The sequence below is a fragment of the Asterias rubens genome, chromosome 7 (assembly GCF_902459465.1).
Source record: "Asterias rubens chromosome 7, eAstRub1.3, whole genome shotgun sequence".
Classification (NCBI taxonomy): domain Eukaryota; kingdom Metazoa; phylum Echinodermata; class Asteroidea; order Forcipulatida; family Asteriidae; genus Asterias; species Asterias rubens.
In genome coordinates, this window is record NC_047068.1 from 5,909,475 (window position 1) to 5,931,257 (window position 21,783).

General features: G+C 39.6%; 1 protein-coding gene across 1 annotated transcript in view; it reads left to right on the forward strand.

Moving 5' to 3' along the window:
- The window catches only part of LOC117293093 (TPR repeat-containing protein DDB_G0287407-like), a 29,887-nt gene that overhangs the window by 5,696 nt on the left and 2,408 nt on the right, over nt 1-21,783 (forward strand). Inside the window, exons 5-24 of the mRNA XM_033775309.1 lie at nt 3,143-3,286; nt 3,873-4,149; nt 4,556-4,663; nt 4,935-5,164; nt 5,715-5,981; nt 6,541-6,608; nt 6,989-7,070; nt 8,570-8,709; nt 9,786-9,897; nt 10,180-10,316; nt 11,294-11,459; nt 11,980-12,075; nt 12,839-12,993; nt 14,150-14,237; nt 15,158-15,319; nt 15,940-16,064; nt 16,851-16,995; nt 19,232-19,343; nt 20,502-20,745; nt 21,279-21,495. Of these exons, the coding sequence (XP_033631200.1) occupies nt 3,143-3,286; nt 3,873-4,149; nt 4,556-4,663; nt 4,935-5,164; nt 5,715-5,981; nt 6,541-6,608; nt 6,989-7,070; nt 8,570-8,709; nt 9,786-9,897; nt 10,180-10,316; nt 11,294-11,459; nt 11,980-12,075; nt 12,839-12,993; nt 14,150-14,237; nt 15,158-15,319; nt 15,940-16,064; nt 16,851-16,995; nt 19,232-19,343; nt 20,502-20,745; nt 21,279-21,495 (3,075 nt within the window). The remainder of the gene's footprint in view (nt 1-3,142; nt 3,287-3,872; nt 4,150-4,555; nt 4,664-4,934; nt 5,165-5,714; nt 5,982-6,540; nt 6,609-6,988; nt 7,071-8,569; nt 8,710-9,785; nt 9,898-10,179; nt 10,317-11,293; nt 11,460-11,979; nt 12,076-12,838; nt 12,994-14,149; nt 14,238-15,157; nt 15,320-15,939; nt 16,065-16,850; nt 16,996-19,231; nt 19,344-20,501; nt 20,746-21,278; nt 21,496-21,783) is intronic.

The following is a 21,783-nucleotide window of genomic DNA, read 5'->3' on the forward strand; positions in this document are numbered from 1 at the left end:
GAAAATTTTGCTCAATTGGTCATCGCAATTGCAAGAAAATAACGAAAGAAAAAAAAAACCTTCTTTGCATAGAATTGTGTGCTTTTAGATGCTTGAGAAAGGCTTTGTGTCCTAGAGCAAGACACTTTACCTTTGGGACTTGAAGCTTCAGAGAAGGGGTTTGCCCCAGTGTTTCTGGCTTGGTTTGATGCAGATTGGGTCACATGACCGTACTAGAAAATTGGTCTCATAATAGAGCGATTGCGCCTTGTGCGTCACGTGACCTTAAGTGGGTATTTAATGTAAACAAACACGGCGTACTGCATATAAATGTGCGTTAAAAAGACATGACTACTGTTACAATTTTTGGCTAAAAAAAGACTAAATTCTCGAAATCACTGAAGAATATTCTGGAGTTTGACACATGAGACCGTACCGGTGGCTGAACAATGCCAGTATGGGTAAACACAGTTCCACCAAACAGGAATTCCACGAGAATGTTCACACGATGTCATGTGTTTGTGCACGGAAAGTGTGGTTTTACATTGCCCTCATTATAATGGTTTTGCTGCCAATATTTCCAATAAAGATCTCATTAAGAAGCTGCAAATCCTTTTATTTTCACCCTGCAATTGTTTGATTAGAAGGGGTAGCCGTGAGTCGGACAACCTGGCAATCTCCCCCATCAAATCCCAACTTCACGCCGTGCAGAATGCAAAATGCATGGCCCGTGAGCCTGCTCAAACCTTAGTAATTTACTTAGTCTAACCATACTCTCAAAAGAAACCTCTTTTGTAGTAGAATACTGGGAACATCAAGCAGCAAACGTGATTAAAATCAATGTCACATTATTCAACTTTATAAAAAGGGCTCCGTTTTTACTTGTAAGTGTTATTTATTGAAATTACAGCCAATTACTATGGTCCATCAGTACGAGTCTTCCCATGTCTTTACTGTGTAGCTGTGTCCATCAGTACGAGTCTTCCCATGTCTTTACTGTGTAGCTGTGTCCATCAGTACAAGTCTTCCCATGTCTTTACTGTGTAGCTGTGTCCATCGGTACGAGTCTTCCCATGTCTTTACTGTGTAGCTGTGTCCATCAGTACGAGTCTTCCCATGTCTTTACTGTGTAGCTGTGTTCGTCAGTACGAGTCTTCCCATGTCTTTACTGTGTAGCTGTGTCCATCAGTACAAGTCTTCCCATGTCTTTACTGTGTAGCTGTGTCCATCAGTACGAGTCTTCCCATGTCTTTACTGTGTAGCTGTGTTCATCAGTACGAGTCTTCCCATGTCTTTACTGTGTAGCTGTGTCCATCAGTACGAGTCTTCCCATGTCTTTACTGTGTAGCTGTGTCCATCAGTACGAGTCTTCCCATGTCTTTACTGTGTAGCTGTGTTGGTCCATCGGTACGAGTCTTCCCATGTCTTTACTGTGTATCTGTGTCCATCAGTACGAGTCTTCCCATGTCTTTACTGTGTAGCTGTGTTCATCAGTACGAGTCTTCCCATGTCTTTACTGTGTAGCTGTGTCCATCAGTACGAGTCTTCCCATGTCTTTACTGTGTAGCTGTGTTCATCAGTACGAGTCTTCCCATGTCTTTACTGTGTAGCTGTGTCCATCAGTACGAGTCTTCCCATGTCTTTACTGTGTAGCTGTGTCCATCGGTACGAGTCTTCCCATGTCTTTACTGTGTAGCTGTGTCCATCAGTACGAGTCTTCCCATGTCTTTACTGTGTAGCTGTGTCCATCAGTACGAGTCTTCCCATGTCTTTACTGTGTAGCTGTGTCCATCGGTACGAGTCTTCCCATGTCTTTACTGTGTAGCTGTGTCCATCAGTACGAGTCTTCCCATGTCTTTACTGTGTAGCTGTGTCCATCGGTATGAGTCTTCCCATGTCTTTACTGTGTAGCTGTGTCCATCAGTACGAGTCTTCCCATGTCTTTACTGTGTAGCTGTGTCCATCAGTATGAGTCTTCCCATGTCTTTCTGTGTAGCTGTGTCCATCGGTACGAGTCTTCCCATGTCTTTACTGTGTAGCTGTGTCCATCAGTACGAGTCTTCCCATGTCTTTACTGTGTAGCTGTGTCCATCGGTACGAGTCTTCCCATGTCTTTACTGTGTAGCTGTGTCCATCAGTACGAGTCTTCCCATGTCTTTACTGTGTAGCTGTGTCCATCAGTATGAGTCTTCCCATGTCTTTCTGTGTAGCTGTGTCCATCGGTACGAGTCTTCCCATGTCTTTACTGTGTAGCTGTGTCCATCAGTATGAGTCTTCCCATGTCTTTCTGTGTAGCTGTGTTCATCAGTACGAGTCTTCCCATGTCTTTACTGTGTAGCTGTGTCCATCAGTACGAGTCTTCCCATGTCTTTACTGTGTAGCTGTGTCCATCAGTACGAGTCTTCCCATGTCTTTACTGTGTAGCTGTGTTGGTCCATCGGTACGAGTCTTCCCATGTCTTTACTGTGTAGCTGTGTCCATCAGTACGAGTCTTCCCATGTCTTTACTGTGTAGCTGTGTCCATCAGTACGAGTCTTCCCATGTCTTTACTGTGTAGCTGTGTTCATCAGTACGAGTCTTCCCATGTCTTTACTGTGTAGCTGTGTTCATCAGTACGAGTCTTCCCATGTCTTTACTGTGTAGCTGTGTCCATCAGTACGAGTCTTCCCATGTCTTTACTGTGTAGCTGTGTCCATCAGTACGAGTCTTCCCATGTCTTTACTGTGTAGCTGTGTCCATCAGTACGAGTCTTCCCATGTCTTTACTGTGTAGCTGTGTTCATCAGTACGAGTCTTCCCATGTCTTTACTGTGTAGCTGTGTCCATCAGTACGAGTCTTCCCATGTCTTTACTGTGTAGCTGTGTCCATCAGTACGAGTCTTCCCATGTCTTTACTGTGTAGCTGTGTCCATCAGTACGAGTCTTCCCATGTCTTTACTGTGTAGCTGTGTTTTTCTATACTCACTAGCTATAGGTCACATGATCACATGTAAACATTGGCAGTGCAAAATGAGTGTTTATAAGAATTGAGTATTACTATATAATAAAACTATTTAATCTTTTATATGATTGCACTGCGTTCAACTCTTTAATTTGATCTTGATGAAACACAATATTTAAAAAATGCAGTGTGTGTTAAATGGAACTCCCTTTTTACCATCTAGGCATACGATGATCAGAAACGTGTTGAGTATGAAGCAGCAGATGATGAGAGGAATGCTAGGAAGTATCGGGCGACATCCGATGGTCCAAACGCTGAACAGTTCCTGGATGATCTCAAGTCAAGGGTCAAGGAGACAAAAGATAAGGTTTGTTATAAAATAAGGATGAGAAATTTAACAACAATAATAACAACATAGTAATGTTTGCGGTAACCCCATGTAATGATATACAAATAATGAATGTTTACAAGTGCAATGGTGCGAAATATGTTCATGAGTTGAAAGAGGGAATGTTCTATTCTACGAGGCAGAGCCGCGTTGAATGGAACATTCCATCTTTCAATGAATGAACATAATTTGTTTGCACTGTTGCACGGATATAAAATATTGTTTTGTAATAACATCTTTGTCATTTTGATTGGAGGATACAACTTTCAAAACACACAAAGCGTAGGCCTACAATTTTTTAGTTGTAAAATTTGTACACCCGTTTCTTTTGGGTCGGCCGTTTGGATTCCAGAGTGACAATGTGCGTTCCGTACAGCTATTTTGAGACATGCAGACGCAGAATGTAGTATGTGCCTTGCAGTAACACTGCTGCATTACCAAAGACACGCGCACGCAGTGATGTTTTTACTCAGCCTGCAGTAGTACTTTTAGAATGGAACAAAAAATGCATGGTACTTTTTAAAGTATAGTAACTAGTAAACATGTTTTTTTTTTCCCTGGACAGTGCCTTACAATACACCCTAACTATACCACACCGAGTGAGGGCGCCAGACTGATGTTTGAAACTGCCCAAGACTTCTTACAAGACTTTCTCAAACCGCAGAGGGCGCTCTCGGGACCCGAGACAGACCGCCTTGAGCACCACGCCTTCCTGATCCAGAAGCTTGGGATGGGTGGCAAGTACGTAGGCGGGGAGGGGTACATGATGGAGGTGGACAGCCATGTCTTGGAGAAAAGACATGAGTACAAGAAGAAACACCTGCTCGTTACAGGAGAACCAGGTAGGGACAATTCACAGTAGAAAAAGAGAATCTTGAGTCATTTTGTATGAATTTCTGTGCCCATCATTTAATCTCATTTCACTTATTATTTTGAGTTTTTCTTAGTTTTGCCATCCTGCTTTTTTTCGCTTAGCAGAAAAAAAATTATGCAACAGGCCTTGAGAGGGCAAGGCCAATTTCATTTTCAAAAGGGCACTTTCATTGTTAAATCTTTGGGGAACTTTGGACGGGGCACCAAGGCCAAGACCATGAGCAACAGAGGTCATGGCCTCCAGAGTCTACATGAAATTCCAGGCCTAAAACAATGTCCTCTGCTTAAACAGCTCAATGAAATTGGGCCGTAGTCTTTTAGCTTTTTCAAGTTAAGTTCAAATTTTAAGATTTGTTTTCTGTCTTTCTTCTTCAGGAAGTGGTAAGACCTGTCTACTAGGTAATTGGATTCTTAAACATCAAGAGCAGTATCCTGATGATGTTATTGCGTATCACATTGTTGGATGTTCTAGCAGTAGTACAAGTGAGTACAAGAAGATTTATCTTGGCTGTATTTTAAGTTTGATTCAATTTCTGCAACTAATGACTGGCACCTCTAAACAAAGACATTGGCTAACAGGGAGACTGACATAGGGCTGGAAAGCTCAGGTGGTGGAGTGCCGGAACGTTAAACCAAAGGTCGTTGGTTCAAGTCCTGCTTCATTAAATTTGTCTTTAGTTCAAAGCCAAACTATGCAAAAGAAAGATCAAACAACCAATATTTTAAGGTGTTGTACTTTCATCGTGTTTCCTAGGTGTGAAAAATGTTCTTCAGAGATTAAGCAACGATGTAGAGGATGCCTTGTTTAGCGTCAATGGTGGTCCAACTCCAGAGAGAGTCTACGCCACTAACGGGAAGGAAGATGTACGAGAGCTACGTCAGATACTGACTTCTGTTGTCAACAAGGCGTCCAAGGGAGATCGGCGAGTGATTATCGTCATTGATGCTCTTAATATGCTGGAGAAGGCTGGCAAAACTATGAAGGTAGGTCAGGAAGAAGAACCTCTCAGTGCAGGGTTAAAGTTCGTAGGGCAAATCGAGAGAGACATCGCGCTCAAATGTGCATCCCTTAAGCAATACATAAGCTCAACCATCACCAGTAGTCCAGCATTCTCCTGAAGACAAGCAGAGTATACTGTTTGAAACGTCGAGACCAAACTGGCTCTATTCAGAGCCAACACTCCCTCAAAAGAGTTTTTACACATGGTTGTACCCGCAAGTTTATTATTCATATTTATAGTTACTCTTGAGTGAGAGACTGTTGGTAATCTGTTCGAAAATCCATCAAGAAATATGCCCCGCAGTTGGTGAAATCACTGAAGTGACCGCAGGGGCAGAAAATGTTGCTGTTTGAAATGATGCAGAGGGTGCTTTTTGAAATTTTGGAATTCTCAGGGATGAGATTTAAGCTCTTCTTCTTTTTTGCAGTTCCGACTTTTTGAAGTCTCTGACTTGGGCAAATTGACATTTTAACCTTTCATTTTCCTACATTTAAATTGACAAAAAATCATGCCAAGGATTTATTACTTGACAGACTTTATACTGGCTGCCAAAGTTCCTCCCAGACGTTGCCCATCTCATTCTCTCCTCCGTGTCCTCAGACGACGTCAACATCCGAGAACTCATCCAAGAAAGAGAGTTCAGTCAACTGACGATGATCCCACTTACTGAAGACATTCAGTCTACGGTCACCAAGAACATGTTGATCGTCAGAGGCAAGGAGTTATCCCAGCAGCAGCATGACCGGGTTGTAGGCTGCTCCCAGACTGAAAATCCACTGTTCCTTATGATTCTGTTGCAGGTAACAATGATAATAACATGGGAGGCTATTCATCGTTACTTAGCAGCTGAGTTGCGAAGGACACAGCTTCAACATGTTCTCGTTGCTGGCATGCAAGGGTGACTATGGCAGCCAGCAACATCAACCTTTCTTTCCTGAAATTGTAACCCCAGGAAGTGTTACATTAAAACATCAAAATATTATGGAAAATTCTAAAACCAGTTCTAAAAAAAAATTGTTTCTGCACAAACCTCTTTTACAGGGGGGGGGATCAAAAAGAGTTTTTTTCCACAGAACTCTGGAAAGTCCCGAGCATGCTAAATAATTTAAAAAAAAAGCATCTATTAATTTGTTGCGGTACTCACTGCTATGGGTTAGAACTGCCTCTTATCCACTTGTTGGTCTAGTGGTAAGACATCTAGCGTCTAGCTCTTGCAATGCAAAGGTAGTGGGTTAGAATCCCACCTGAGTGATTTGCCTGTTTATTTTTGTTACACTGGTGTACGGGTAAACAAATTATAAAATGGTATATTTGCTGGCTTTTGATTTCAGTGGTTTCTCTTTATTTTTCGTTTTTTAGGAACTATGTAGTTTTGGCAGTTTCTTTGAGCTGGATGACTACATTGACTCACTGATTGCTGTAAACAGGTAGGCTTTCTATTCAATTGAGCACAAGTATTCAATTTGAAAACAAAAAAGTAGCTCAGCACGAACAAATGTAACTTCATTTTGCCTTATTACTGTTCTTTTATGATAGCTTCTTTTCTTTAATAATTTTAAGAAGACTTTCTACAATTTCAGATTTTTGTTTGTAGATTGACACTTTATAACACTATTGCTAACAATAAATATGATAAATTCATCATGATCAGCAAATGCAATTTCTTAGCTCAAACTTAGAATTCTGTTTTAAGCATTTTGTCTTTTACAAAAGTGTGCTTGCTGTGACTAACACAAAAATTTAATTTTTTCATCGCTAGTTATGCAGATTTTTGTCCTTTTTTTTGTTGACTCTTGCATTTATTTAGTGTCACCGAGCTGTTTGTAAAATTTTTGAAAAGGCTTGAAAAGGATTACAACCCGGAAGAGAAAACCAATCTAGTTCATGAGGTTTGCTGGTTTTTATTTCCGATCAAACTTTGTCCTTCAAACTCCTTTATCCCTCTGTGCTTTCTGACAATCGTCTTCATACTTTGGTCATCTTGTTTTATTTATTTATTTTATTTATTTATTTCTTGTTTATCCTGGGAAATCCATTCAGTGAGAAAAACTCACTGATCTCCCATGGATCCCAGCTAATAACAATCTACAGAAGTGAACTTCTGTCAGTCATAAGAAGTGAATCTGGTCAGTTATTTTTCTTATATTTTCAATCATCTTTCAAGAACACAACTCATTTAGCAATCCGTTCATTAGGGGAAAAAGGAGTGGTGAGTTGGTTATAAACATTTGTTGAATACTATGTGGGGTCATCAGTCGCCCACTATTACAGGCATTTGATGCCTCACGATTCCCTTGATGCCGGATTTTCTCAAATTTTCCTAGAACCTTAAAATGTTCTTGAAAGGCGTAAAGCAATCACCAAACGAGAAAGAAATAGTCGACATTTTGGAGGGTCTAAACCTTTAGTTCTGTATTCCTGGTGATGCCCTGAGTCTGTAAACCACTAGAAGGTTTTGGGTCTAGATTAAGAGGGAACTTAAGACAAGATAAGAGAAGATATCTTTATCAAGCAAACATCTTCATCATTTGATAAAGATTCATCTCTCAAACTCAGTCAATGTGTTGCCCCCTACTGGTGATTAATACAAAAACAAGCGGACCTAGTCTTGAATCAAGACGCTCCTGTTGTATGTTCTCTAGAAAGCTGTATTTCAGCTGTTAGTTTCCATGTCACCAAAAGAGGGGGCTATCAACCATGTCTCTGGTGAGAGCGTCCTCTTAGGGCAATGGATCTTTGGAAGACATTGACAATAGGAGGGTCTTGAGCCAAGACCGTAGGGAACCCAGCCCCTCGAGCCATACCCAGGAATTTTCACATTCTTCAAATCTCATTAAAGTGTTTTTCAATCTGGTCTTTCTCTTCAGCCTTTTTCATTTCACAATGTGTTTAAACTTTTAAAGGCACTGGACACTATTGGTAACTACCTGTACTCAAAATAATTATTAGCTTAAAAACTTACTTGGTAACAAGCAATCGAGAGCTGCTGATAGTAAAAAACATTGTGAGAAACGGCTACCTCTGAAGTAACGTAGTTTTTGAGAAAGATGTAACTTCTCACTAAAATAAATATTTGAATTGAATTCGAGAGCTCAGCTGAGGTCTTAAAACCAAGCATCGAAATCTAGCATCTGAAAGCACATGACTTGTGTGACAAGGGTGTTTTTTCTTTCGTTATTCCCTCACAACTTTGACGTCCAAATGAGTTCAAACTTTCACAGGTTTGTTTTTGTCGCATGTGTTGAGATGCAAGAAATGAGAAGACTTGTCTTTGACAATTACCAAAGGTGTCCAGTACCTTAAAAAAAAAACCCCATAATTTTCTCTCCTGAAAAGTTGGGAATGAAAGGTGAGAAAGTAAATTCTGTTTTGTTCTCAAATTGTTTAGGTAATGTGTTGCCTGCTGGTTGCTAGGCGTGGCCTCTCTGAGGGTGAGATTAAGAAGATCTTAGGGGTGTCGGATCAGATGTGGTCGATGCTATACTTTGCCATGAATGACTTTGTTGTTGAGAGATCTGGCCTTTATGTGTAAGTAAAAACCATGTATTGACTCCTTGCAATCGTCACATCCAACCAGATTCTGCGTTTTTGATTAAATTACATTCAATTCAATTAATTTTTATTTATTTCATCACAATTTACAAGTATGCGTATTTCACCAGTTAGCAAGACAATTTGGCAGCCAGCTTGTGCGTTTACGATCATTTGTTTCCAGTAAGCACCGGAATGTTGGCTTACCTTGTGCTGTGTTTATGGTTCGCAGTGCTTTGAAATGAAAACCCAATCAGTAAGCACAAAATAAATTTAAAAAGCCGTTAAGCAGCTCTAGGAAATAAGACCCAGGGCCAATTTTTTTTAAAGCCTGTGAGCATAAAATCTTGCTAAGCACAGACAACTCTTTCCTAACAAAAACTGGTTACCAGCCCTAATTAGATAAAGTTAGCATTATTGCATCTGGTGCCTGATCCATTTGTTTGCTTAGTAAAGCAATTAGATAAGCAGTTTTTTCTGCATTACACTAAACAGCTTTGTGAAATTAGGCCCTGGTGTCGTTTCAAGATGGTAGATTTTGTAAAAAATAAAAATTATCTGCACTAAAAGCAGATTATATACATAATTTAAAGACACTGGACACTATTGGTAATTGTCACAGACTAGTCAACCCATGCATAAAATAACAAACCTGTGAAAAAATAAGCTCAATCAGTCGTCGAAACTGCGAGATAATAATGAAAGGAAAAACACCCTTGTCACTCGAAGTTGTGTGCTTTCAGATGCTTGATTTCGAAACCTAAAACTCTAAATCTGAGGTCTCGAAATCAAATTCGTGGAAAACTACTTCTTTCTTGAAAACTGCATTACTTAAGAGGGAGCCGTTTCTCACAATGGTTTATATTATCAACCTCTCCCCATTACTATTTAGCAAGAAAGGTTTTATGCCATTTTTATTGGTAATTACCAATAATGTCCACTGCCTTTAAACAATAATGTTTCAACCAATTAAATTTGCTTTCCTTCCTTATAATTCTTAATTTTATATATAAATATATATTTTTTAAACTGAAAACTAAATTTTATTTTAAGTTATTTTCTTAAACTCGCAGGTTAGCAAACACCGAATTAGCAGAAGCAGTCCGGCAGCATTTCTGCATCGACGAAAATACACAGACTAAATTCACCAGGCTTATTTGCGACTATTTCCTTCAAATATTTAAGGTAAATATGACAATGCAAATATTTAAAAGTATATAACATTTTAACATTAAAATTAAAATTAAAACCGTTCCTCTATAAATAATGAAAATGTGAATAATAAGCCAACTTTTGAGTTGTAAAAGTTAGTGGTGCGTTCCAATACCCTTTACAACTGTCCTTAGGAATTCTGATTCAAGTATAAGGTATAGGGACCAAGCAAGTCATCTGTACCGGACAAATCTCTTTCAAATCCAACTCACAACTCTTCATTTATAATGAATTCTTTTTCAAACCCATCTATAGGAGCTTTACCCTAGGTACAACACCAAGATACCTTGCAGGGTATTAGAAGAGTTGCCATGGTTACTGTGTAAACTCGGGGACAATGCTCAGCTTCAAGATTGCCTGTTGAATCTGGCCATGTTTAGTGCACTGTACAGGTAAATGGCATTCTGATTTTGTTCGCTATTCTGATTTTGTTCGCTATTCTGATTTTGTTCGCTATTCTGATTTTGCTTGGCATTCTAATTTTGCTCGCCATTGTTATTTTTCTCCCCAAGTATTTTTTTTATCCCCAATGTGATTTTGCTTGTCATTTTTTACAAGATACAATTTGATGAAAGTACCAACCAAAATAAATATAGTCTATCACGACACGTACAGGCCTAGAATTACATGCAGGCCTTGGTGCCCCAGCAAAAGTTTCCCATTGACATTAAGATTTTCGAATGGAGGTGCCCTTTGCAAATGAAAATGGCCTTGCCGTTTCAAAGATGAAATTCCAGGCCAATTGTCGTCTCTCAGCCTCTAACACTTTGGTCCCATTTTTGTGGCAACACAGCTTATCTCAATACTTGTAAAAGTGTATTTTCTAGAGTTCAGGTATTATCAAGTCATCTTCAGGTTCTACATAAGATGTTTCCCTAATTTCCATTGGGTTTCCTTGTGTATCTCAACATGTGCATAAAATAACAAACATGTGAACATTTTAGCTCAATTGGTGGTCGAAGTTGCGAGATAATAATGATAGAAAAAAAACACCCTTTTCACGAAGTTGTGTGCTGTCAGATGCTTGATTTCAAGACCTCAAATTCTAATTCTGAGGTCTTTAAATCAAATTCAAGGAAAATTTGTATACTATCAACCTCTTCCCATTACTCATTACCAAGTAAAGTTTTATGCTACCGGTAATAATTATTTTGAGTATTTACCAATAGTGTCCACTCCCTTTAAGATTCCCCCAGGTTTTGCAGCGACTGCTAATTAAGTTTGCATCCTTGGTTTTATTACTAGAAACTAATAATGAGCCAGAAGTGATTTGCCAGTAGATTTTGAAGTACTTGATACACATCGGTGTCAGGGTAAAACAAATTAATAGTGATATTTGTCATGGTTGAATTTCTTGATTTATTTTCAGTGGTCAACACAAGTACGACCTCGTGGATTACTGGAACAGCACCGGGGTACCAGGGAAAGAGATACAACAATCCTACATGGGATCCCTGGATGACCAAGTGGCCTTACTGTATGACCAGAGTATAGTGGAAACTGGTACCCTGCCCAGGCCCACCCCAGGAATACAGGTGATTCTTCAAAACTGACAGAACTCTTTAATTAGTTTTCATCGGGCATAAAGAATATGGTTTGTTTGTACACTCAGCACATTCCCATTGGTTTTTACGCGCTGTCTTGGATGGATTTTACGTTCTCGAAAAACATACAAAGAATTTCTGTCTTTACCATGAGTGGGTTTTGCATTCATCAGAAACTTTTACAGGTCTTTTTTATTGTATCTTTCTTGATAATTTTGAAAGTTTTCTTTATAATTTTTGGTATAGATCAGCATTTTGTTGTCAAAAACCCAATAATGACCAACCTTGAAGCCAATTACTTGGGGTGAGCTTGCATATAAAACTAGTTAACATGTTTCAAGTACCATTGCTCCAGAAAATTATTTCCCTCCAAATTTTCCCCCATGCTCAATTTCTAAATTTACCAGACTGATTTACCTAGTTTCTTATTTTAAGACGGTAATATAAAAATGGTGGGTGGGAGAAACATTATTTTCAAAAATTATATAAAAATGATGTTATTTGTCTGCAGTTGATTTCCGTTGTTGGAGATATAAGTAGCTTCCTGGTTGAGGCTGGACATAGGACAGTGTTGGAACCTCTGCTGCTCAGAGCAATTAGGATGCATGTAAGTTTCTATTGTCAAAGACCAGTGTTCTCTATTGGTGTATCTCAACATATGCGTGCAAATTTGAACTGAATTTGTCGTAGAAGTTGTGAGAAAATAATGAAAGAAAAAATACCCTTGTCACACGAAGTTGTGTGCTTTCAGGTGCTTGATTTGGAGACCTCAAATTCTAAATCTGAGGTCTCGAAATCAAGTTCGTGGAAAATTACTTCTTCCTTGAAAACTACGTTACTTCAGAGGGAGCTGTTTCTCACTCTCCCCATTACTCGTAATCAAGAAATACTTTATGATAATAATTATTTTGAGAAATTACCAATAGTGTCCACTGCCTTTAAGGTTGCGGCCAGGGCATTAATTTGAATCGTTTGAACTGGTTGCGCTAAAACAAGTTTCAGACTCGCCAATATTCTCAGTATTGTTTAAATAAATAAACGACTGAAAGACTGTAGCGCCTCCAGATTGCATTTTTACCTTGTTCAAAGCAAGAAGAAAAAAGAAAAAACAAGGAGTTTCAGTTGAAAATAATTGGATGTTTTACATATTTTACAGATGTTTGTGTAAAAAAATCAGAAAATTGTGAAAAGCCTAAAATATTGATATAAAGCCTACACTATAGGCTAGCCCTTGTACTCAACTGTTTCTATTTACTTCAATCATGTCAATGTAGAATAACAACAATTGTAATTCTAAATGTGACCTTATTTTGCTGTCTGATGTGCAATACATTTGATTTTGTTATTATGGTTTTGTTTTTTTACTTTAGCCGGTGCAAGATGAGACCAAGGTCCTGACTTCTGATTTAGACACAACGAGGGATTATTGCTATCGGCAGAACCAGCTTGCATGTTTCTATGCGGACACCGATAGATTTGATCAGGCTCTGGTTATTCACAAGAAACTACTTGAGCTCAAAGGAAAGTAAGTTGCCCATGATGCCCCTAAGGGACTAAGAGAATATGTGAAAAGGTCTTAAATAACATAGAAAAGGGTAGAGACAAGTTCTTTTAAGAAGCCATTATACACTTTCGGAACAGAAAAAAAGTTCACAGATTTACAAATAACTTACAGGGTTTACAGAAGGTAATGGTGCAAGACTTCTCTTGAAATATTATTCCAGGAAACGCTTTACTTTTTGGAAAACATAAAAACAATTGTCAATTCTCGATATCGAGAGTTACGGATTTATTTTAAACACATGTCATGACACAGTGGAACGTGCGGAAACAAGGGTGGGTTTTCCCGTTATTTTCTCTTGACTCTGATGACCGATTGAGCCTAAATTTTCACAGGTTTGTTATTTTATATATAAGTTGTGATACACAAAGTGTGGGCCTTTGGACAATACTGTTTACCGAAAGTGTCCAATGGCTTTAAACGGCCGTTTTAAACCAGAAGGGCTGTGGCATTGTGATAAAATACCAAGCCGTAGGGTTACAATGTGATGCGCTGTAATCTGATATAAAAAAAACCTAGCCAGGGTGAGCTCTTTCCCTTCTTCTTCCTTTCAAGTGCTGCTTCATAAGTGAAGATTGTACTGCACTGCGGCTGGGGGCATGTACGGTGTGAAACCATGACCTGCAGTCTCAATCAAGTGCAATATAACACATGGTGCAAGTAAAAACTGAACATCAAGATTCTTATCTTCATGAAGCCCTGTCTAAGTGATTGGTGTTCTGGGTTCTGTTATGTGCTTTACACAACATTTGAGACCAAGGGCTTTCGGCTTTATGTCCCAAAAGAAGGTCAAATCATTAATGGTTATTAAAGCGTCTTGCTCTAGGACACAAGTGTCAAGACCACTGGACTCAAACTCACAGTCTGCTGATCAGAAACATTAGAGTTTGATTACGTTGTGCTTAAACTGCTTAACCACAACATGCCAAATATGTTTTGTAACTTCCTTCCCCGAACAAAGATACTGACAAAGTAGGGACATTGCAAACATTGGGCTAGAAAGCTCAGTCGGTAGAGCGCGTCACCTTAAATCCAGAGGTTGGAGGTTCAAATCCCGCTTGAGTAAAAGTTTTTTGTTTGGCACAAAACTTCCTTCCATTTTGATCTCTTCCTCTCTCAGGCTTGATCCCAAGGTATGGGCATCAGAGAAAGCAGTAACACTCAACAATATGGGTTTTCTACAAATGAAACTGGGTAATAATCAACAGGTAGGTGTCTAGATGTTGACTTGGTTGGAAGCTGAACCGAAGTGAAGTTCCCACACAAATGCAGCATGGCGACGCTGTTGTTTTACGTAACTGCATTTGATTGGTTGAATATTGAAACTCCACCCATTGTAAAAGGACACCCAGGGAAAACCCTAAAAAATCTGTGCAAGGTCATAAAAAACCCAACTGGACAGGGTTAAGCAAGCCGACCCAACATGACCGAGCTAGCCAAAGTGGCGCCACAAGAGTTGCATGTGTCCAATTCATAATGTTATTTATCTGTAAGTGATAAAATGAAGTAAGTGACTAGGTGTACAAATATTTTCACATCTCTGTATTGTTAAAGAGAGGCTCTAAGGTCAAACTCTCCTAATGATCAGTTAGATCATTTTCAATGATCTTAGTTATTTTGTTCTGTTTCTCCCTGCCAGTCTTTGGAATATTCACAACAAACTTATGTTTCAGTCTTACTCACAAGGGGAAAGAAAGTCAACTTTTATTAAAAGGTGACTTCAAACCAATCACTCTTTTGGATTTTACCGTCGTACCCCTCATTTATTTTTACAAGGAACAATTTTTTGAGTTGCCAGGGGGACTAGCTAAGAAAAGATATGACTCTCCCGCCGCTTCAAAAGTTAATTTTCAAAAGTCGGAGACCTTAAAAAGTCGGAACTTAAAACAAAAGACGGAATTTTCAAAGTCGGAAAGACGGAATTTGTCAAAAGGCGGAATAATCTCATCCCTTCAACCAGTTGTGTTATTTTCTAGATCTTAACCAGTTTTCCGTTTTTTTTTTTGTAATGACTGGAATAATCACAGCAAGCTTTAGTGTAAGTCTTAATCACAAAGAGAAAGAAGTTTACATTTTGATCAGTGCATCATTGTTCACATCTTAACCAGTTATCCGTTTCTTGTCCCAGTCTCTAGAATATTTCCAGCAAGCCCTAGCATTTCACAAGGAGGTAATCACCGACGATGATGCCCATGAGGTAATAGCAAGCGCTACAAACAATATTGGCTCAGTCCTCGCCGTCATGGGACGCTATGATGAAGCTGCACCTATACTGGAGAGATCACTAGAGGTAGGAGTCTAGGATTCAGTCTCGTACAGTGGCGTGTCTCGGCCTAAGCTCTAGTGTTTTCAACAGGGTGGGTTCGAATCCCAGTCATGACACTTGTTCTCTTGAGCTCTTGACCATAATTGCTTCGTAAAAAGTTGGGAAGGCTGCTCTACTAGCCGGGCTCATAGTGGATGATAGGCATGCTACATCCCTCTTTCAGTCCCCGCAGTAGGTGGCAACGTGCTCCTGGTTACAGTTAAGTAAAGCCCTTACCTTCAAGTGGCCGCACAGGGCCTTGTGATGTATGGCGATATAATAATGACCAATTTATATTCCCTTGAAATGAAATGGTGCCAGTTAATTGACTTTCCCCAAAATTCGCCCCCAAAAAAGAAAATATCCTTCCTTTTAACATCCCTCAAAAGGCTCTTGCTATAAGCCCCTAGTTCACTGAAGTAGATCGGCGTTGATATCTTCAAAAGAGACTGTATGGAAATCTGTATATCTTAAAATTAATCTTAGTGCTTTATGAAATCGAGCACTTGGCTGGATTCAATGGAGAGCATAAAAATCGATAATAACTGAAATGGCTGTCCAGAACTTTAAACTGATACTAAAAACCAAAACTCAATCCTGCACAGATCTATGAGGAGATTTACTTTGATAGTCTCCCTCCAGACGTTGGAGGAACTTTACTCAACTTGGCCAAGTGTCATGTACGGAATCCTGAGAAGACAACGGATGAAGTGGAGGCTACATATCAGAGGTCAGTTTTGTCATCCCTTTTACTCAAACTATTTGAAGACATAAGGGCCCAATTTAATCAAGCTGCTTAGCAGAAAAAAATGCTGCTCAGCAAATTTGTTTGCTGAGCCAAAAAATGAGCTCTGCGCTGTTGGCAACAGTATACACTTTTGGAATATTCACTGGTGACCTGTTTTTGCTAAGTAGGATTTTTCTGTGCTAAGCAACGTTTTGTGCTTACAGGCTTTGTGAAATTCAGGGTAACATTGTAATAAAAAAGACTCATGAAACATCCTCTGGCTACCACCCGGCTGGTCATTAGAGCAAAATGCTCCAATGTATCAGTTGCTACTCGGCAAAACTGCTGACTGTTCTTTCGCTCGGTCCAGTCCTTCCCTATGGAACTCACTCCTCATCTGAGACAGGAAACTTCATTCAATACTTTCCAGAACAAACTCAAAAGCCATCTCTTCTATTCTAGTCAGCTGTTTCTCCTTCTGTTTATTTTGTTTAATTAGTTCCTAGTTATTAGATTTGTAAGGGTTCCTGCACCAGGAGTGTCACCTGTGACCAACATGGTGCATTATAAATTTTCTATATTATTATTATTAGTATTTGCTACTCAATATTACCATTCAGGATGCACAAAATCTGTTCAGTCAAAATATTTTGCTATGCAAAAGTGCCGGATGAAATCGTTCCCCCGAGGCCCCTCTGTCTAGCACCACACAGTATTCCAAAAGACACGACACCCAACCTAGTTCACCGACATAGTAATAACACTGCTTTGCTTTCCTCTTTACTGCAGGGCTTTAGACATCCGTGTCAACGCTTATGGTCACAACCATCCAGAGGCTGCCCAAGTGCTGATGACATACGGAGCTTACATGATGAGACGAGACAAGACAGACGAAGGACTCAAGATGTACCTTGAAGCACTTGATATCTTTGAGGTAAGATTTATTTGTTGTTTTGGGGGGTTAATGGCATGCCTTTGACCATAATAATAATAATTAAGTTGGTAAGACACTGCTCTAGAAGTGCACAGGTCGTGGGTCCGAATCCCACCCGAGTAATATGCCTGTGATTTTTTTCACAGAACTCGTGAAAGTAACGAGTATACAGTGCTATTATTCATCGGTGTATGGGTAAAAAACAAAGTGAGTGTAAAGGGAAAAGTGAAATCATACATGTAGCCCTGTGTAAACTGACCCGGAGATGAGAACATTATGACCACACACAAAAAAAAACGTTTTGATGGAAGAAAACATATGTGCATCATATAAAAGTCCCCTGATAAAACATCAATTTTATGTGTTATCATATTTCTGGAACCCTATACAAACTAAAATAATAGAAACGGTAATTTTATTGGTCTTTAATAACTACTCCTACATCCTCTCACTTATTTCACTTTAAAACAACATTTGCCTTGTTATTTTGAGGGTTTGTACGTCCAGTTTGGTTAATTTTGTATGGAGAAATTTGTAAAAATGTAGTACCCGATTCAGCCGCACATGAGGGCTCTTTTGTTAACAAAACCTGACGCCCGATTGCTTAATACAAAACGGATTTGGCAAGTGTACATCCTGAGTCCTGACCAAACTGCTTTAAGTTCTAACAATTTTGTTGCTTCAGAACCTTGACCAATGGAATGTTCGTTCACAGCTTCAAAACAGCCGTTGATGTTTCACAAAATTCATAACTATGAAAGCATACTATTCTTAAACGGTAATTTCATGTACTCTTTTGAAGGTTTAACTGGCAAAACCTATATGAAAAGAATCATTTATGTATTCACTTTCTTCTTGAAAATGTTGCAACTTTTGCGTGTATACGTTCTGTGTTTGGGGGATGACATATGGACTGTACCACCAATGGTACAGGGTTAAATGGAACAAATAAAGTTATTAACAACAATTGCGTTTAAAAAATGCTGGAAAGTTGGGTAGGCCTACATGAGTGACTTAATTATTATAAACACATATGTAACAGACGCATGTATTTTTGTTCCTCATAAAGCCTTATTATTTTTTATTTAACACGCGAAATTACCCCCCCCCCCCCTGTACAAAATGGTATAAATTATACACAATGCCATTTACCCCTCTGCGAAACATCAATGAGTCACTCTGGAATGTTAATGGGAGTCCGAGGTCACCACCCACTTCAAACCTAAAGAGATGGCTGTGTGTGCAGCCTATACGGCCTCCCCATTCGACCAACAGGTGGCCCATATCAAAACCAGACAACCACAGAGGTGACTCTGTGTGCAGCATACGGCTTCCCCCTTCGACCAACAGTTGGCCCATATCAAAACCAGACAACCACACATGTAAGGAGATATCGCTCGTGACTCCAGCCAATCAGATAACTCGTTGAGTCAGGGAGTTCGAGTCAGGGTTTTGTTGACTTGCAGCCTGACGTCTGAAACGACACAATGGTGTTGAATTCCACAAGGGTGCCATGCCACTTGACCTTCTAATTTCAATCCAAGACTGCTTTAATAGTATAGATAGCGCACATTCCAATATAATTTTGTTCAAATGCGCAGAACAATAAAATGTTAATAAAAAATGCAATAAAATACACTATAAAAATATACCTTTATGTGCTATTACAGTAATTAATTTGACATGGCTTGTCGTGGAAGCGGATTGTGCATTAGATTCAAACTCTGATGGTTGATTCATCGTAGGGTGGGTTCGATTCCCAGTCACAACACGCGGTTCTCGAAGCAAGGCCATTAACCATAATTGCTTCTCTTATCCCAGATGTATATGGGAACATGAGAGGGCCGAGACAGTTTTGTGTTGGAATAACCCCTTAGCAAAAATTTGACTCTTCATTTTTTTTTTTTTTTTTATAACTATACAAAATACCGCAATGTTGTTTTACTTGATTAAAAAAGTTGACTATGTAATATGTATATATATTTTTTTAACCACATACATGTTGTATACTTTTTTATTCATGTAAAACTATATGCAGTATTTTGTTTTAGTTCTACAAACAAAAATTGAAAACTGGAATTTTTGCTAAGAGGGCTGATCCAACACAATACTTTTAATACAATAATTTGGTTTTGCTGGATTTGCCTAGTCATTAATTGAAGGAATTCTAAAGGCTAACCCTTGGGGGAGAGGCAGATTGGTAATTGGTCTAAATTTTGTTTTTCTCATCTTGAAGGTTTCGTACGGTTCTGATGGTTTAGATACAACAATGGTGAAGGAGAATGTAGCCATGGCGTACGTCGTCAAGGGGCAACATGAAGAAGCCATACCTTACTTCAATCAGGCTGGTAGGGATATCATGATGAAGACAGGAGAGTTGTATGAACAGTGACTCGGGCTCCAACTCAAGTCACATTGCTGATGATTTTGCCACATACTTGAGTCCAGCTCTCAGTGACTTTGACTCGGAGTCGACCAACTGGACGTGACTTGCGACTCAAACTCAATGTTTATGACTCGGACTTGACAGGAAAAAATTTAAATTTTTTAACGTTTAGTTTCATATGAAAGATTATATTTAATTTTGTGACTCATGACTTGAACTTGATCTCTATGACTCGTTACACAGTCTCAGACTTGTGCAAATTGACTTACGACTCTGACTGAAATACGAGTGAGGACTCAAAGGAACACGCTGCCTTGGATTGGTCTTTGAAAAGCGTTTGTAACCGTTTGTTATAAAATGCATGGGTAGAAAGATGTTGTAAAGTAGAATACATTGATCCACACAAACATGCCTCAAAATTGCACGGTTTTCCTTTTACATCGTCGACTGACACGGTTGGCCATTTATGGGAGTCAAATCCGATAAATGGCGGATAGTGTTAGTTCGCAAAGTAAAAGGAAAACCACGCAATTTCGAGGCAAATTTGTGTGGATCATTGTATTCCACTTTTGAAACATCTTTCTAACCATATGCGTTTCAAAACAACAGTTACAAATGCTTTTTATAGACCAACTCGTCCGATCCAAGGCAATATGTTCCTTTAAACTTGAATACAACTCTGTATGAAGGGTGTTCTTACTTCTTCAAAAGTGGAAGGGGTGGATGAGTTACAGTCTTCCCTCCTTCATTTAGCGGTACCCTCTTTCCTCCTCCTTAATGGGACTAAATCAGGTTTGAATCCCGGCCGAGACACTTGAGTGTCCTAAAGCAAGACACTTAACTATAATTGCTTCTCTTCACCCAGGGGTAAAAAGGGTACCTGTGAGGGCAGAGATGGTTCTTGTGATTGAATTAGCTTAGTGCGCTACATACTTGGCGGCACAGGCTGTATACTCCCTAGGGGGCTGAGATGGTTGAGGAATAAACTAATTCAGTCAGTGACCAGGGGTAATAATGTCCAAGTGCCATGAGCGTCACTGAGTGATGGCTAAGAGTGATGTAATATAAGCAACTACTATTATTTGATTACTGTCTTCCCTCCTCATTTGTATACCTTCAGGAGAGAGCCTCCACAAGCTGGGTCTGATGGACCGGTCTTCACAGTTCCTCAATTCTTCCATGCTTAACTACTACCTCCAGAACAAGAGAATGGCTGAAGCACATCAGGTCCTGGAGCGAGTAATCACAGCTCAGTTTGCAACGGAGGACATGTTTGTTACTCTAGAACAGTTGGACGAGCTGCTTCTGGGAGATCAACGACCCGCGAGACCCTTTGAGCAAACCTTGGACTACGCCTTACAAAAGTAAAGTATAACCTTTAAAAGGTTGCAAATTGCAATGCGAGACTCTTGAACTGTAGGTGACAGAAGCCTCAACCGTTAAAGTTCCATTGTTTACTTACTTTTGAGCATGATCAAATTTCCAAGAACATAGAATTACCTGGTAAGTCTGCTGCTACCTAGCGCCCACAAAAGTATCCTATTGGAAAACAGCATGTACGAGATTTGTTCCCTCCGCATTGGCTTTCGTATCAAATATGAACAGGGCAAAGTGAGGGCTGGTCATGGTATTTGTTTATACTGTTTTCTTCTAAGTGTAGTGCCCTGGGGAATCAAAGGCCTCTGTATCCTAGACTGGACTAGTCCACATGTTTAAGAGGGGGAGGGCTAGATAGGCATACCTGAACATCTGGAAAAAAAGAATTGAGAGTCAAATTGCTCGATATCCTTAGATTTGAACATTTTTACACATTTATGGGGGCAGGATTATCTGAACATCTGGAAAAACAGTTAAAAATATTTTGGATGCATACCTATCTTTGCCATCTTCCTCTTAGATTTCCAAGTGGCATGCGTGTCCTTGGCCGGAAGCTGGTCCTCCTAGCCCGGTCAGGAGAAGCAGATGCTATGCTGGACATCATCAGGAACAACCCTGCCGGTAGAGATGACCCTGCGCTCTACATGTACGCCTACAAGGTGTTTGTGGAGAATGGCCACAGGGAGGAGGGACAGAGAATCCTCCTGGCTGCCTCGGAACACTTCCCTGACAATGTGGTAGGTTTCATATCATTATGTTTTTGGTTTGTGGATGTGTGAACCTACTTGCAAGGTATATTTTCTTCTTTGAGAACTGTCTTGCTTTATATTCTACTACCGTGAAGTAGATTTTTCGGAATTTGGGAGACTTCTCAGTTCTGAAACGAAATGACTACTTTTTCACTACTACCTGGGCATCGGGGGGAAAATTGGCTGGGACTACTACTTTAGCTGTAGTGGATCCAGGAGACTTCTCGTTTGTAGAAACTTAACTATCGCAGAGTGAGTTCTTTATTGGTGTCAATG